Source organism: Eleutherodactylus coqui, chromosome 9 (genome assembly GCF_035609145.1).
Source record: "Eleutherodactylus coqui strain aEleCoq1 chromosome 9, aEleCoq1.hap1, whole genome shotgun sequence".
Taxonomy (NCBI): Eukaryota; Metazoa; Chordata; class Amphibia; order Anura; family Eleutherodactylidae; genus Eleutherodactylus; species Eleutherodactylus coqui.
The window spans coordinates 151,179,623-151,195,738 of NC_089845.1; the positions used below are offsets into that span (position 1 = coordinate 151,179,623).

At 47.5% G+C, this 16,116-nt stretch overlaps 1 protein-coding gene across 3 annotated transcripts in view; it reads left to right on the forward strand.

Moving 5' to 3' along the window:
* The first annotated feature begins 1,718 nt into the window (after positions 1-1,718).
* Positions 1,719-16,116, forward strand: part of LOC136578518 (DNA repair and recombination protein RAD54B-like) — a 69,349-nt gene continuing 54,951 nt past the window's right edge. For 2 of the 3 annotated variants that reach the window (XM_066578640.1, XM_066578642.1), the window contains exons 1-2: positions 4,070-4,715; positions 9,156-9,288. In XM_066578640.1, the coding sequence (XP_066434737.1) occupies positions 4,587-4,715; positions 9,156-9,288 (262 nt within the window). In that variant the 5' untranslated portion in view covers positions 4,070-4,586. Of the gene's footprint in view, positions 1,795-4,069; positions 4,716-9,155; positions 9,289-16,116 lie in introns of those variants that run through there. The other variant, XM_066578641.1, reaches the window with a different exon arrangement.

Below are 16,116 nucleotides of genomic sequence, written 5' to 3' on the forward strand. Positions count from 1 at the left end.
TATCACATCTTGTATCCAAGCTAGAGGTGGTACAACAGGGTACTAGAGCCTCCATGCGCGCCCGTATCACATCTTGTATCCAGCCTAGAGGCGATACAACAGGATACTAGAGCCTCAAAGCCCGCTGGTATCACATCTTGTATCTGAGCTAGAGGTGGTACAACAGGGTACTAGAGCCTCAATGCCCGCTGGTATCACATCTTGTATCCAAGCTAGAGGCGGAACAACAGGGTACTAGAGCCTCAATGCCCGCTGGTATCACATCTTGTATCCAAGCTAGAGCTGGTACAACAAGGTACTAGAGCCTCCATGCCCTCCCGTATCACATATTGTATTTGAGCTAGAGGCGGTACAACAGAGTACTAGAGCCTCCATGCCCCCTGTATCACATCATGTATCTGAGCTAGAGGCTTGTATCTGAGCTAGAGGTGGTACAACAGGGTACTAGAGCCTCCATGCCGCGCATATCACGTCTTGTATCCAAGCTGGAGGCGGTACAACAGGGTACTAGAGCTTCCATGCCTGCCCGTATCACATCTTGTATCTAAGCTAGAGGTGGTACAACAGGGTACTACAGCCTCCATGCCAGCCTGTATCACATCTTGTATCTGAGCTAGAGGCGGTACAACAGGGTACTAGAGCTTCCATGCCCACCCGTATCGCATCTTGTATCTAAGCTAGAGGTGATACAACAGGGTACTACAGCCTCCATGCCCCCCATATCACATCTTGTATCCAAGCTAGAGGCGGTACAGCAGGGTACTAGAACCTCCATGCCCACCCGTATCGCATCTTGTATCTAAGCTAGAGGTGGTACAACAGGGTACTAGAGCCTCCCTTCAAAAGTAGTGTTTTCCGCAATTAGTGACCCATTTGCTCTGACACTGTAATCCCTCACATCAACCTTACAATCACAGAGAATGTCTGATTGCGCCAATGTCTTCATGTGCAGCACGGCGCCGCACTACCATCATCCCCACGCACTGTAAGGGCTCGTTTACACGGGCGCATTGTCACCGCGCACTGGGTACACGTGTATCTCAAGCACTGAATGCAGTCAATGGCCGCTGCGTATCGCTACGCAAGAGAAATAAATGGCAGCAGGCGCCATTTGCCCCCGTATCACGCAGCATGAGTGCTATACCTCGCATGGGCAGTGTATGATACGCTGTCCCTACGTAATGCATTGCATATGGACAGAGTTTTCATACGCATCCCCGCTCTGAACGCACTGTGCTGTCCGTGTGCGAGAGGTATGCGGCCATTCGCAGTCCATACGCGGTCTCTGCCGGCCCCGGAGCGTACGGTTGTCAATTTGTAAACCGCTGCAGCTAGACCGCAGCACGTTCCACCTACGCCTGTGTGAATGAGCCCCAAGACTCGCTCCTCCTCCTCCTCAACAAGTACAAATACGTTCTGAAGGCCATTTTCTCATTACAGCAGTCATATTCACGTGCCCCGCCCCTCAGTGTCCGCGGCTCTCCCGCCACTACAGCCCTACAACTCATTAGTTCACTCTCCTGCTTTTATCAATGAGCCGCTATGCAGCACGTGCTGCCAGTTGCTATAGTAACAAGTGGCACAGTTGGTTGCTATGGTAACCAGAGGCCGCGTTATGTTTCCCTCTCCTCAACTCTCCCGGCAGCTCGTTACTATAGCAACTAGAGGACTCGGATTGTTTTTTTTTTTCTTTCTTGTATTCAATAAACTTTATTTAGCGAACAAAGCCTTAACACTCGCTGCCTTTCATATAGTGGAGGGAATTGGCGGGTCGGAGTGCATGCTGGGAGAGAGGTAGGTTTGAGGGCTGACTGCGGCTGTGAGTATGGAGTCTACATGGGCTTCCTCTGTAATCCTTCCCGTCACATAGGGATACTGTCTGGTTCTAGTCAGAGTCCGGGAAGGCTGGGTGACTGCCATTATTATCCCAGTACTGTAGTGAGGTGGGATAACCATACAGCAGAGACATCCAGGATGGCGTAATATAAAGCGGGGCGCTGGGTGACTGCGCAATATATGGGGCAGAATTACCAAACTGTCTAGAAGAAAAAGGTCTTCGTTGCCCCTAGCAACCAATCACAGCGCAGCTTTTGTTGCGCTGCGAGCGGTTCTGTTTCTTTTGTTATTGTTTGCCGTTCAGTCGTTCACGCCCCTACAGGCGAGCCCCTCTATGTTTTTCGGTTTGGCACGGCTTCTTTATTTTAGACCATGTCCTAAATCTCCCCGCTGTGTCGCCCGTTTCTATAGGGGGCTCCATATACGACACTTTACCCCAATCCACACCTCTCAAAATGATTACAGACCCCAAATCTGCCGCCCCGAACTCTAGGACCCCTAAACGTATAGACCCCGGACCGCACCCCTAAAGTAATCAAACCCCCCCTCCCCCCCAAAGATTACAGGGGGCATAAATCTATAAAACTGACTGTTTTGTGCAAAACAAATTGCGACTCTTTAAGGGAAAGTCCCACATAAACGGATTAATGGCGAAATCTGCGATTGCCGTCTGTTCGGACTTTCCACAGCAAGACGCAGGCGTTGGAAGGCGCGTCGTTCTGCTTTCTCCTTGACGCTTGCGGATATGAGCGGCGTATTCTGCGAATGGAAGAAAAATCGCTGCGTGCTTTATTTTGCCGCAGAATCCATGCAGACGGCCTCTATTGAAGTCAGTGGAGGCGTCCGACCCGCAGTCCATGCGCAATTAATATTACATATAGGCTCTGGGTACCCGCGTCATCGCTAAGCGACGGTGCGGGAAATACAAACATCCGTGCGCGGATGGAGATAATATTAACCCTTTCTAATCCACGTCTTCAGACATTCTGATTGAAGCGTGTACAGCTCCGATGTGGGAAAACGTCCGACAGGGTATTCTTACTGTGTATTTCTGGCCGCTCCGCTGTCGGATCTTCTCTGGCACATCACATACTGCAGTACTGGCTTTAGCCAGCAGATGGTGGTGTTGTATAACGTCAGAAAGAGAAAGCGCCCTTGAAAAACCCTGAATCCAAAATTGGATTGGTAAGGGTTAAGGGGTTTTCCAGACAAAACACTATTGATGATTCTTCAGGTCATCAACTGGATTTTTGCCTAAAAAAAAACATTTTTAGGGCTACAATCGCATGAGGTTTGTGTTTTAAAAAGAAATATTTTTTAATCTCTACATGGCAATATTTTTTTGCATCCCTTGGAATTTTAAGTGATTTGTGGATTTCGCGTGCAGAAAAAAACCCGCAGCATGCTTCATCCTAACGCGGATCACACGCGGGTGGGCTCAATCGTCCTCTATCTGAATTGATCTCCTACATGCAAAAAAAAAAGACAATTAATAGTGCATCCGTTTGTGGAAATCCGCAGCAGAAATCCACGCGGACCTTATTTTTCCCGTGGACATGAGGCCTGAGACTAAGCCGCAAAGTGGATGAGATTTGCAGAAGTCTCCTCCATGAGCTGCACGGACACTGACATGCAGCGCGTAATTCAGATCCATGATAGTCACTTGTATCGCCGTTTCCGCTGCAGAATAAAGGTGCTTCATACCCATGCCAAATGGACGGGTGGTAAAGCGGCCTTCCGCTGCGGAAATCTCACGGAATTTCTGTGCGGTCTTGCGGTGGACATTCTGTGAGATTTCTGTGCCGTGGGAACCCAGCCTTAGTATGTGTTTTTTTTTTTGTTTGTTTTGTTTTTTGGATGTGTAGAGGAAACCCGCACAAACACACAGAGGACATACAAACTCCATGTAGATATCCTTGGTGGGATTTGATCCCAGGCCCCCAGTGCTGTAAATCAGCAGTGCTGACCATTGAATACGTGGGGCACCCAGGAGATGTGCCAGCTCTTCCAGGAGTCTCCGGCGAATGCGGCTGTCATGGTCAGTATTTCGGTCAGTATGGGGAGAGGTGGGGCGGGGCTAATTCTTGGAACTTAGCCCCGCCCCACCCCGCCTCCTTTCATTGCAAATAGTGCAGAGGGGGTGGAGAGGAGGCAGAGAGGGGCGGGAGCTCAGTTCCTGCTCCTGGCTCTTCCATCCTCCCCCCCCCCCCCCCCTGCAGATGAGGAGGACGTATATCGGCTCGGCGTGAAAACCGAGCCGATATACGTTCGTGTGAATCCAGCCCACGGGTGGGTGAATACGTGGGGCACCCAGGAGATGTGCCAGCTCTTCCAGGAGTCTCCGGCGAGTGCGGCTGTCATGGTCAGTATTTCGGTTGTCACCCAGCACTGCTGCCAAAGTAAAAACGAATATTATTTGTAGCATATAATAATCTACTAAGACTTGCATTACCAACCATGTAAATTCCTGGAGATGTCGGGTCCACTGGAGCAGGAGCCCCTCTTACAAGGCGGGTTTCCGTTCTGACACATAGAGGGGTTTTCTGAGCACAGGCCCCCCTCTCTACGAACTTCATAGGGCATGTTTATTCTATGAGCAAGGAAGATAAGCAGCTGCAGGCGCCGCTAACGCAACGTGGAAACATTAGAATTGGACGGGAGGAAAAATATCAGCGGCGCAGCGGTGAATCATTGTGTGATTGTTGCTGCAGTTTAACAGCGTGCCATTATTTATTTCAGATAGCCTCAATATGAGGCGATCAGCGGCGCCGAGCCAACGCCTCATTGGAAATGCAACTAAAAGGCCTCGCTTCGTATCCCCTGTTAAAGTGAATACATCTCCGAGTAAAGCTGCAGGAAATGTGGCTACCACATTAAAGGTAATGACTCCCAGGTCTGCAGTTGTCCGCTAGGATTCACGAGGTCCTTGTGGCAATCCGTGGGATAACCCGCCTACAATGTTTTACAACTTGGCAGATTCATCACTTTTCTTACCTCTCATAGTTCTCCTCTCCATTCGTGACTAAGGGTGCTCCCTACACCTTCTATGGCTGTCGGCCGATTGGTTGTGGCCGACAGCTATTCCTACGGACACAACCCCCATAGCCATGTGTGCTCGATGCTGACGGGAAGGGAGAGTAAGCCACCGCCAAACACCTCTGGCAGCAGCCTGTCTTTCCTCAGAACAAAAGGATTGGGTGTTGAACTTGCCCGGTTCGTCTTCCCCACAGTCACCTCTTGGGGGAGAACTGGGCCATTCCACCGGAATCTCGCCACGGCAAATCCGCCCGCAGCCGCTAATCCCAGGATAAGCCAGCCATGTGGACGAGATTTCTCAGAAATCTCTTCCACACGTGACGGTGAATCCGCCGCGGCAAAGCTGGCGCTGCAGCGTGGATTTGCCGGTCGCAGCATGTTCATTTTTTTTCTTCTTCCGCTATGGCCGTGCTCTCCTCTATGGGAGCGCCGGCCGCAGCGAAAGAGCGTGCAGCCAGGCCGCTTCAAAACCCGCGGCTAAGTGCCGTGGGATTTGAAGCAGCGCTTTTCCCGGCGGAAATCTCAAGGTTTTTCGCTGCAGCCAAACTGCGAGATTTCCGCTGGGATTCCGGCGTGTGTGAACCCAGCCTTATTATCCATTGACGCTGCTGTATGAGGGCTTGTTTTTTGCAGGACGAGTTGTATTTTTCAATGGTGCCATTTACTGTACTGAAAAACTCTTAAAAAAAAATTCTAAGTGTAGTGAAATGGGAATAAAAGAACTTTTGCCATCTTTAGGGGCGTCTTGTTCCTACGGCGCACAAATTGAAACAGAATAATGTGACTTTGTTCTATGGGTCGGTACGACTACTGCGATACTAAATGTATACCTTTTTTTTTGTACTGTTATTTTTTTTCCACTTATTTCCCGCCGCCATCTTCTGGCTGCCATAACTTTATTTTCTGTCAACATAGTTGTGCAGCAGCTCACTTTTTGCGGGACGTCCTGTAATTTCTATTGGTACCATGTTGGAGTACAGACGGCTTTCTGACTGCTTTTTATTACATTTTTTTTCTTTGGAGACAGGATGACCAAAAAAACCCGCAATTCTAGTGTTCTTTCTTTTTATTCTGACGCCGTTCACTGTGCGGGGTAAATGCGTCACTTTGGTAGATCAGACTTTGACGGACGCAGCCGTACCAAATATGTTTTTTGGTTTTACTATTTCAATTCTTTTATTATAAATATGGCAAAAGGGTTTTTCTTGTAAACGTTTATTACTTTTTATTTTTTTAATAATTAAAAAAAACTTTTTTAAATTTTTTTTTTTTTTTTTTTTTTAAAGTCCCCACAGTGGACCACAACTTGCGCTGCTTTGATCGCTGCTGCAGGATCCCGCATGCAAAATCCGTCTCTCCCGTGTACAGCTGGCCTAAGACTGCTGAGCATTGTGGGAGATCGTAAGACTGTGACATAGCTAGAACATGCATAAAGAAATTCACGGCACACCTGAGGGGGAAGAAGGATTGAGGATGCTGGATTTCGGCATGCCCAATCCTCAGAGGTAATCTGCTGCCAGAGGTGTCTGCTAGCAGTTTTTCCCTTTCCCTAATGGGATCACTTTCGGCGAGGCTGTGCAGGTGTATTTGGGAGATGGAGGAAGGGAATAGCTGTTAGCTGAACACTCGATCTGAGGTGTGGGGGCCCTTCTACACGGAGGGATTATTTTTCCAAAAATCTTTGGCTCGTGCGAATTTGAACTTTAATCGTTCAGTGTAAGGCCCCCTGTCCATGGGCGTTGCGATATCCTGCGGCAAATTTTAGCCGCGGGAGCAGGAGCCGGCAGACGGTTCTCCGCAGATAGGCTGACCGCGGAGAATAGGGGCAATTCGCAGCATGCTGTGAATTGTGGGCCGCAAGCGGAGATTCGCAATAATTCTCTGCTCATGGACACGAGGCCGGTGCTTTCCATAGCAGCCAGCGTGATTCGCCGGCGAAATCCCTGCCATGGACGGGGCCGTACAGAGCCAATGATTGTATGACGAACGAGAATTTGTTCACTTCTCATTTGTTGTAGGCATAAAAATAATCGTTTGCGTATAAACAGCAATCGCTCAGCTGTTCGCATTCAGCCGCTCAGTGAATTTTGACGACTCAGCGAGCAAACAATAGGTAACAGATTTGCCTGTGTGAGCGAGCGAACGCTGCAGCCATAACTTTTATTATAGCTGTGTGAGGGATCACTTTTGTGGGACGTCCTGTAGTTTCTATTTGTACTATTTTGGAGTATATGTCACTTTTTGATCACTTTTTCGTGGAGACGGAGTGACCAAAAAAAGCTCAATTCTGAGGTGTGTTGTTTTTCTGTTCCTGATGACGTTCACCACATGGGGTGAATAATGTGATGAGGCCCATTTACACACAAATATCTTTCAAAAGATTGAAAGATCAGCGATCGTTTTGCACAAAGTACTAATAGGCACTAATTGCTATTAGTATTTTATTAGCTTCATTTGCCTGCAAATGAGCTTCTGGGAGCTGTTACAGAACTCAGCAGGAGGTCTGAGCTCTATAATTAGTGTTTCCCTGAAAATAAGACCCTGTCTTAGATTAATTTTTGCCCTAAAAAAAGTGATGGGTCTAATTTTCAGGGGATGTCTTATTCTTTCCTAGCAGACTCCAGTTCCAGTCGAGTTCGATCTTGCTGCTCTCCGGACCTCCGACACGCTTCTTGCAGTTCTCAGCTACCCACAGAAGGTCACTTCCTGGTTATGAGATTCATGAATCCCACCTCCAGGAAGCGATGGCTCTGATTGGCTCTCAAGCGCTGCTCAGCCAAGCAATGCAGTGCTTGATGAACCAATGCCATCGCGTAGTGAAGGCAAGATTTATAAATTGGTTGAGCCACAGCATTGATTGGCCAATTCATAAATCCCATCTCCATAAGGTGCACTCTGGAGAACAGCAGGAGGGACCTGGACCGAGCCCGCTAGGTAACGTATTCCTTTTTTTTCCCAATGTAAAGCAGCCAGGGCTTATTTTCAGGGTAAGGCTTATATTTCAAGCCTCTCCAAAAATCCTGAAAAATCATGGTAGAGCTTATTTTGGGGAAACGGGGTAGCTCCATTGTTCAGCCACGAGCTCCCGGTGGAGAATTCGGCACCATGGACAGCAGACACAGCCTGCAGTCCTGTTTATCAGCTGTTCTGCAGTCATCAGCTGTAATAATCTCTCCGTAGGCAGAACACCGCATGCGGTCCTGCTTATCAGCTGTTCTGCTGAACTACTGTTTTCAAGCAGAACTGAAAACCGTTATTCGGCCGAACAGTGAAAGATGGACACATTTAGACACTATTATCGCTCAAGACTGCTTGTGAGTGCTAATTGTTGTCTAATGGGCCCTTACTTTGCTAGATCAGACTTATATGGATGCAGTGATACCACATGGGCTAGGCTTTTTTTATTTATTCCATTTTTTATACATATGGGAAAAGGTTTTTTTCTAAACTGATTTTTTTTTTCTACTTTACTTCCCACAGGGGGCATGAACCTGCGATGGTTTGATTTCTCCTGCAGTATGGTGTAATACCATAGTATTACATCATATCACGATTTGACAGACAAACTATCAAGCCACCCGACAGGCATGGCTTGATAGGCAATCTGCAATGGCAGCTCTGGGGACTTACACAAGGCGCCTAACTGCCATGGCAACCGAACTCCGATCGGGGCATTTAAATGCCGCTGTAAGAATTGACCGTGGCATTTAAAAGATTGACAGCTGTGATTAGCATGAATGCTGATCGCAGCCGTTGGTGGTTATCAGCTGTATGAAGCAGCCGGCACCCACACTGTACGGAGCGGGATCGGCTCCGCATCCACTTCCATGATGTTTCTGTACATCATGGAGCGTGAAGGGGTTAAGAGTACATTAGTGATGGTGGTCCTTATTTTTAGGACAATACAGACCTGTTTTAGGGGGCTAGGCTGACACAATTGTGATGCATCCTGTTCCACCATGAGAGCCGGAAAACGGAACGCCAAATTCTGACCAACGACTGCAACAAGTTGTCTATCATGGGATCCATTTGGCTTCTGATCTGCCCTCCAGCATTTTCCTAGATGCTGAGCTATTTCATCCAGGATCTTGTGTCTCATCTGTGCTGCACCCCATATGTTACCCAGAAATACAACATGCCGTAACCCACATCCACGTCGGCAGCGTTCTACACTTCAAATTCATTATTTTATTTCAAGCATTAATTTATTTGATGATTTTCCTCTTGGAATCCCAATAATAACAATAATAATAATCTTCATCCTTTCTGTTTTGCTGGTAAAGCCCAAGAATGACAAGGCATCTTCAGAAACCAGTGAAGGAAGCCCCGGAGATCCGCTGCCATGTCCTGGAGGAGCCGCAGTCACCACCCACACGGCCGCTGTTGCTGCTGTTTCCAGATTTAGGCCGCTGAACGGTAAGGACTACACTTCATTATTTACGTTCTGGATACTTTATGCGGATTGAAGCCAAGGTTCCCATTTAAGATGATGGGATCTACAGAAATTCTGCAAATAAGGGCGAGCGGGACTGAAGGAACCAAATTCCCTGTGTGGCGTGTTAACATGTAAATACAGAATGCAAGTAGTCGTTAACCCTTTCCTGATGTATGCCGTACATCTACACCACTGGCTGCAGCCTCGTAACTCCATGTGTGCAACTCGGGGATCATTGGCACACAGCCTGACGACAACCCGCCGGAGCGCAGTTATGATTAGCAGCTGCAGTGCTGGTCTCTCAGGGAATTCATTTCCCAGCTACCGAGCCTTTAACCCCTTAAGGACGCGGCCCTTTTATTAGTTATTTTTTCAAAATTGCTGCATTCAAAGTCCTATAACTTTTTATTTTTTATTTTTCCATGGACGAAGCTTATTTCCTGCGAGACGAGCTGTAGTTTTTTAATTGGTTCTCTTTTGGGGTGCATACGGCTTTTTTGAACACTTTTTTTTTTATTTTGCTTTTTGTTTTTTACCCTCCTTGCTGTACAGGATAAAAAGCGTGCTCAATTTATTTTATGCGTCATTACGGATACCAAATATGTGGTATTTTAATTGTAAAAAATATATTCTAATATGGCGAAAAAGCACAAGTTGTGTTTTTTTTAATTTAGTTTTTTTACACTTTTTATCTCTCTGTAGGGGACTTGCATCATAGCGCCTATGATCGCTATGATAAGGCATTGTAGGACTTCTGTACTGCATTGTCTTATCGCTTGTATTAACGATCACAGGCACTGGCAAAGCTGTATGCCTGTATCTGGCATCCTGTTGCCATGGCAACCCATCGGGCTCTCCGCGATTACATCGCAAGAGACCGATGACTTTACAGCACGCTCCCTCTATCAACCCTTTACATGCCACTATCTACATTTCTCACTGACTGATGTCCTTCCCTCGTTCAAACGATAAATCTGTTTGTCTAAAAGCACCGAGTGCTGCGATTGTACGGATGATGCAAACATAAGGAGGGGAATCCACTTATTACCTCCCTCTCGGCTCCACTATTAGTCCTCAGGGCCAATGGTAATCCAATGATAGTCTGGGCCTTGGAGGCATCCAGGGCTGCCCTATGATCATACACGTAAAGGCTCTTTTACACGGATCCATTGTTGTCCAAACCAGTGAAAATGAATGATGAACGTTCCGTGTAAACATGGCCGACCATCGAACCACGAATGATAATTAATTTGCTCATCCAAGCACATAAATAATCGTCGGCTCGTACGGTTTAAACACAGATTGTTCAGTCGGCTCCGGTGAACGATAATCGTTACGGGTAAAAGTACCTTCAGGCGCGGGTATGTTGTGTTCGCATAGACAGATAACGTTACTCCTGCAGCAGATTTTAGAAAGAGAAAGTTGTAAAAAGAAAAAATATTCTATAAGAAGCAAAACCTTCAATATTGGCCTCCGCGTAACATTGTTTATTCACGCCGCGCGCTAAACGAATGAAATGGTGGAATAATCTCTGTATTTTATTTTGCTTTGATCCCCTTTCCCTTAAAAAAAATTAAATAAAAACTTAAAAAATAAACGCTAACTTTTATATAACCCAGATTGGTGCAAAAATAGCAAGCAACGTCTCCTCTCCAAAGCAAGACCTAAATGAATCATGGACATCTATAGAAGTTCTGACAGCCAGGAAGCAGCGAGGCCAAGTCCAAACACTTATTTAAAGTATCCCTGTAATTCTGGACTTCTACTCAATCACACGTCGGCTGTGAAGAGGCTCGGCAATAGTTACCGAAACAGCGCATCGGCGACAAGGTCTGATGGGACTTGTGCAACCAAGTATGTAGATCCGGCGCGGCGCCAGACTTCAGACAAGAGGTGACAATAAAAAAGATCTTGTATTGTGTCTCTTATTAATGACCCTGCGCTTCAACTGGGTGAAGATTTATGAGACCTGAAAAAAAAAAGATTTTTGTATCGACGTCTCTTGTCTGGAGAACTGGCTTATTTGGATACTCGATGGAGCTCTTGGCCACTTCTGCGCAGCTGTTTCCACTAATAGTACTGGAGGACTTGTTCTACTGCAAATCATGTCCTATGAGGAACGGTTAAAGGATCTGCGAATGAGAGACTTAATAGCGGTCTACAAATATCTGAAGGGCTGTCGCAGTGCAGAGGGATCAGCCCTATTCTCATCTGCACAAGGAAAGACTAGAAGCAATGGGATGAAACTGAAAGGGAGGAGACACAGATTAGATATTAGACAGTGAGGGGGATCAATGAGTGGAACAGGTTGCCACGGGAGGGGGTGAGTTCTCCTTCAATGGAAGTGTTCAAACAAAGGCTGGACAGACATCTGTCTGGGATGATTTAGTGATTCTGCACTGAGCAGGGGGTTGGACCCGATGACCCCGGAGGTCCCTTCCAACTCTACCATTCTAGGATTCTATGACCATTCAGAAGAAAATGGAGCACCAGGTAGACCGCTCCCAAATGTACTTTCCCATAGCTTCATTTCCCTTTACACAGGCCGATTAGCTGGCCTGAGAAGTATTTCCTGTAAAAGCCCCCTATGGCGGAGTACAGATGCAAGGATGCCCCTACAACATGACGTCCTGCGGGCTCGATGTGCTAGAAAACATTTCCCAAGGAAAAAATAATCTTTTCTTTCCTACGGAAAAGCGTATTGTGGTGAATCCCACCCAAACATGAGCAGTCTAATAGACGACTTACTGAAAACGAAGTTGACGCCACGATTGGGCTGAGGCAGTATTGTATCTCCATGACTTGAGAACAGGGGCCGCTCTGCAGCTTTACACCAGTTGCCATAGTAACACCACGAAATAAAGCACTACGTATAGATAAGATGTACTAGAGGCTCCCGGCACGTATCGGGCTCTAGTGGTTCTTAGTTTAATTAAACAATAATGAGTGTAAAATGGGCCTAAACTGGGTGCGCAAGTCCGGCTGTACAACCATGTGATCATTTGCGTTAAAAAAAACCCATAGTAGGAGCAGGAAATCTCGAGCTGCCAAGGTGCCATCTGTAGGACAAGGAGGGCTCTACTGTAACTTCTTGTAGTGTGGACTTCTATTTTGCAGTGGCGCCCAGTAATTATTGTGCATGGGTCCTATCCTAATTAGTAGTGGCCATGCATGGTACTAACGGGGTGTCGTACGGTTCTGTCATTGTATCCACTATTGTATGGTTGTGTGTCTCCAGATCGGGCAGGAAAGATGCAAAAACATATCCCTAAGGGCAGCCTTCAGACGACCGTATATCAGTACCCGGCCGGTATACGGGGTCCCTCTCTGCAGGGGGAGGAGGCTGGAAGAGCCAGGAGCAGTGCTCTGAGCTCCCCCCCTTCTCCACTATTGGCAATGGGAGGGGCAAGATGGGGTGGAGCTAAATAACAAAGCTTAGCTCCGCCCCACCCCGCCCCTTCCATTGCAAATAGTGCTAAGGGGGGGAGCTCAGTGCGCTGCTCCCGGCTCTTCCAGCCTCCTCCCCCTGCAGAGAGGGACGCCGTATATCGGGTCGTCTGAAGGCACCCTTAAATACATACATTAAGAAATATGCCATAAAATCCTAAAACCAAATCGGACACGAACAGGTAATACAGGCAGGACACCCCCAAATATATAACCAATATCAGGAATGTACTCCATCTCAAACGCCTTATGCGGTATTGGTTTTGATTATTATGCACTTGGCGATGGATTACATTCCTGATATTGGTTATATATTTGGGGGTGTCCTGCCTGTATTACCTGTTCGTGTCCGATTTGGTTTTAGGATTTTATGGCATATACTTTATTAATAAAAAAGTATGTATTTTAGGGCATTTGTTTTTGTGTGACTTATTACTAGTGTATTCTGTCTTACCATGGTTCCCTGAAAACAAGACACTGTCTTATATTAATTTTTGCTTTAAAATGGGCACGGTGTCCTATTTTCAGGGTCTGTCTAATAATACTCGCCTACCGCCGGCGTTGCGGTCCTAGTGCTCACCTCCATCACTGCTGCAGGCTGCCACGTCTTTCTTCAAGCAAACAGAGCAGTTCTTCCTGGAAGCGGGGCTTGAATATCCCACCTCCAGGAAACTAATGCTCTGATTGGTTAATCGAGTGCTGCGCCAGCCAATGAAAGATGGCGGAATAGCATTTTTTTTTTTCTCTCCATTTTTCTGTACTTAGAATTTTTAAAAGGTTTTTCAGGACATTATACGGTACATTAAATAGCACCATTAAAAATACAACTCGTCCCGCAGACCCAGAAAAGCAGGGGTGCGATACCCCCTATGTATTAGGAATAATTGTGACTCACTAAGTGAGAGTTTGGGGGTCATTTGCAGAAAATGTCCTCCCATTGCGTATCTTCTATTGGGCCAATATCTGCCTCCCATGTATGTGTAGCTGCAGTCGGGTTCTGTAGATCTGTATGTTCCCGTATACGGGTATATACCCGTGACCTCTCCACCTGGTAGGCGTATCTTTACTGCAAATACTTATAAAATTGCGAATGCGACAATTCCGACTCTCGTCTTATTTGGTCAAACGTTTTATACCCTCCACTGTTGTAATTTGTGGGAGCCATCTAATACCCTAAAGCCTCATGTCCACGGCATAATTCTAATTTAAAATCCGCAGCGTTTCTCCCGCACACGGATCCGCGCCCCATAGGGATGCATTGGACACACGCAGGTAGTTAAATACCTGCGGATGTCATTTTTCCCTTCAGGCGTGGATCCGAATGCGGGAAAAAATCCGGCATACTCCATTTAGGTGCGGGTCTCCCGCGGGGACGGCTCCCGCAGGCTTCTATTGAAGCCTATGGAAGCCGTCCGGATCCGAGGAACACCCGCGCCTGAATTAAAACTCACCTGTCCGGACGCTGTCGATCTTCCCTTCTTCGCGGCCGGATCTTCTTTCTTCGGCCCGGCGGATGTGCCTGGTGCATGCGCGTGGCACGCTGCCGGAATGCCGAGCACATCCGCCGAGCCGAAGAAAGAAGATCCGACCGCGAAGGAAGGAAGATCCACAGCGTCCGGACAGGTGAGTTTATTCTGATTTTTTTAGGCCTCATGTCCGCGGGGCAGGAGGGAGCCACTATGGATTCTACATGGAGAATCCGCGGCGGGCCTAATTTTCCCCGTGGACATGAGGCCTTAGGGCTAATGCACACAGATTGATTTCTGCCGCATTTCACACGATGGAAATACGCGGTGTTATGCCGCAGCTATTAGGTTCTATTGAACCTAAAAGCTTAATGTTCATACTGCGGGATTCTGCAGCGTCAAAGAAACCGCGGCATGCTCCAATTGCCATTGGTAAAACGCGCGGCCGGCTTCTATTGTAGTCAATGGAAGCCGGCCGTCACTCTATACTTCCGCTACGAGCGTCATCCCGCACTGCCGGTGTGTCACACGCTGTACTGCACGTGCGCGCCGGTTCGGCAGGCTGGGTGCGCACAGCGAATTCAGAGAGGAGAGTATGGGGTCTTTGGGGGGGGGGGGGGGGGGAGTCTTATAGGTCAGTACAATTACTGCAATACCCCATTTATGTAGGTTTTTGTTTTTTTTCTTTTGCTGCACTACTTTTTTTTCCCCCCACAAAAGATATTTAATTTTTTACAATTATTTTCTGTAGTTTCTGTTGGTACCATTTTTGAGTACCTAGGACTTTTTGACTGCTTTTTATTACATTTTTATCTTGTAGACAGGGTGGCCAAAAAAGCGTAATTCTGCTGCTTTTTTTTCTGATGCCATTTGCTGTGCGCTGTAAATAATGCATTATTTTCATAGATCGGACATTTAGGCTGGGTTCACACTCGGCGGATTCCAGGCCATTTTGCCATAGCGAAAAAACACGAGATTTCCGGCGGGAATCGGCTGCTTCCAAACACAAGGCACTTGGCTGCGGGTTTTGAAGCGGCCCGGCCGCACGCTTTTCCACTGCGGTCGGCGCTCCCATAGAGGAGAGCACGGCCGCAGTAGGGAAAAAAATGAACATGCTGCAGCCAGCAAATCCACGCCGACTTCTGCCAGCTTTGTCACGGCATTTAATTGGTTAACAGCTCTGATAAGCGCCGCAGCTCATTAGGGCTGTTGCTGGTGGGTGTCAGCTGTAAGAAACAGCTGGCACCCACATTGTATAGAGCCGGATTGACCCCCGATCTCCCTCCATACACACACCGAACCTCCAGGATGTAACTGTACGCCCTCCAGCGTTATAGGGGTTAAAAAAAAAGTCACAAAAAAAGCACAGCCGATATCTGCATTACCATCTTGTGGAAATTTGCGGTAAAAAGTATGCAGTGCGGCCACATGGCACACTATTAACTGTGAACCGACCAGGGCCGAGCGCTAGGGAGTGAATAGAGAAAGCGGAAGTGCTGTTTGACCCGGTGATTGCCGGGTGCCCCCTGCCATGGTAAAGCTGCAGACCAGCTCTGCTACTGACTACTGCCCCTACTGGAATACAGTTTATTGCATCGCCAGCAGTGAGGAGACTGAATGGCAGTGCTGGTCGCACACTGATGCTTCGTTTACTTTCATAGGACCTGCGCAGATACTCCAGCGGCGTGCACCCGGGGGTTTGTCAGCCCCACTAATGAGTGATAAGACCCCGCTGAGAGGTTATCCCATATCTCGTGCATAGCGGGATAACATGTAATGGTGGCTTAACCCCGTTAATAACTGTTGGGGGGCTGCATCGTATGTACAAGTTGCAGGGGGTTCACACTTCCATAAGAAGCAAACAATAAAAAGCCCCACCTTGTCTTCATGTGCTGC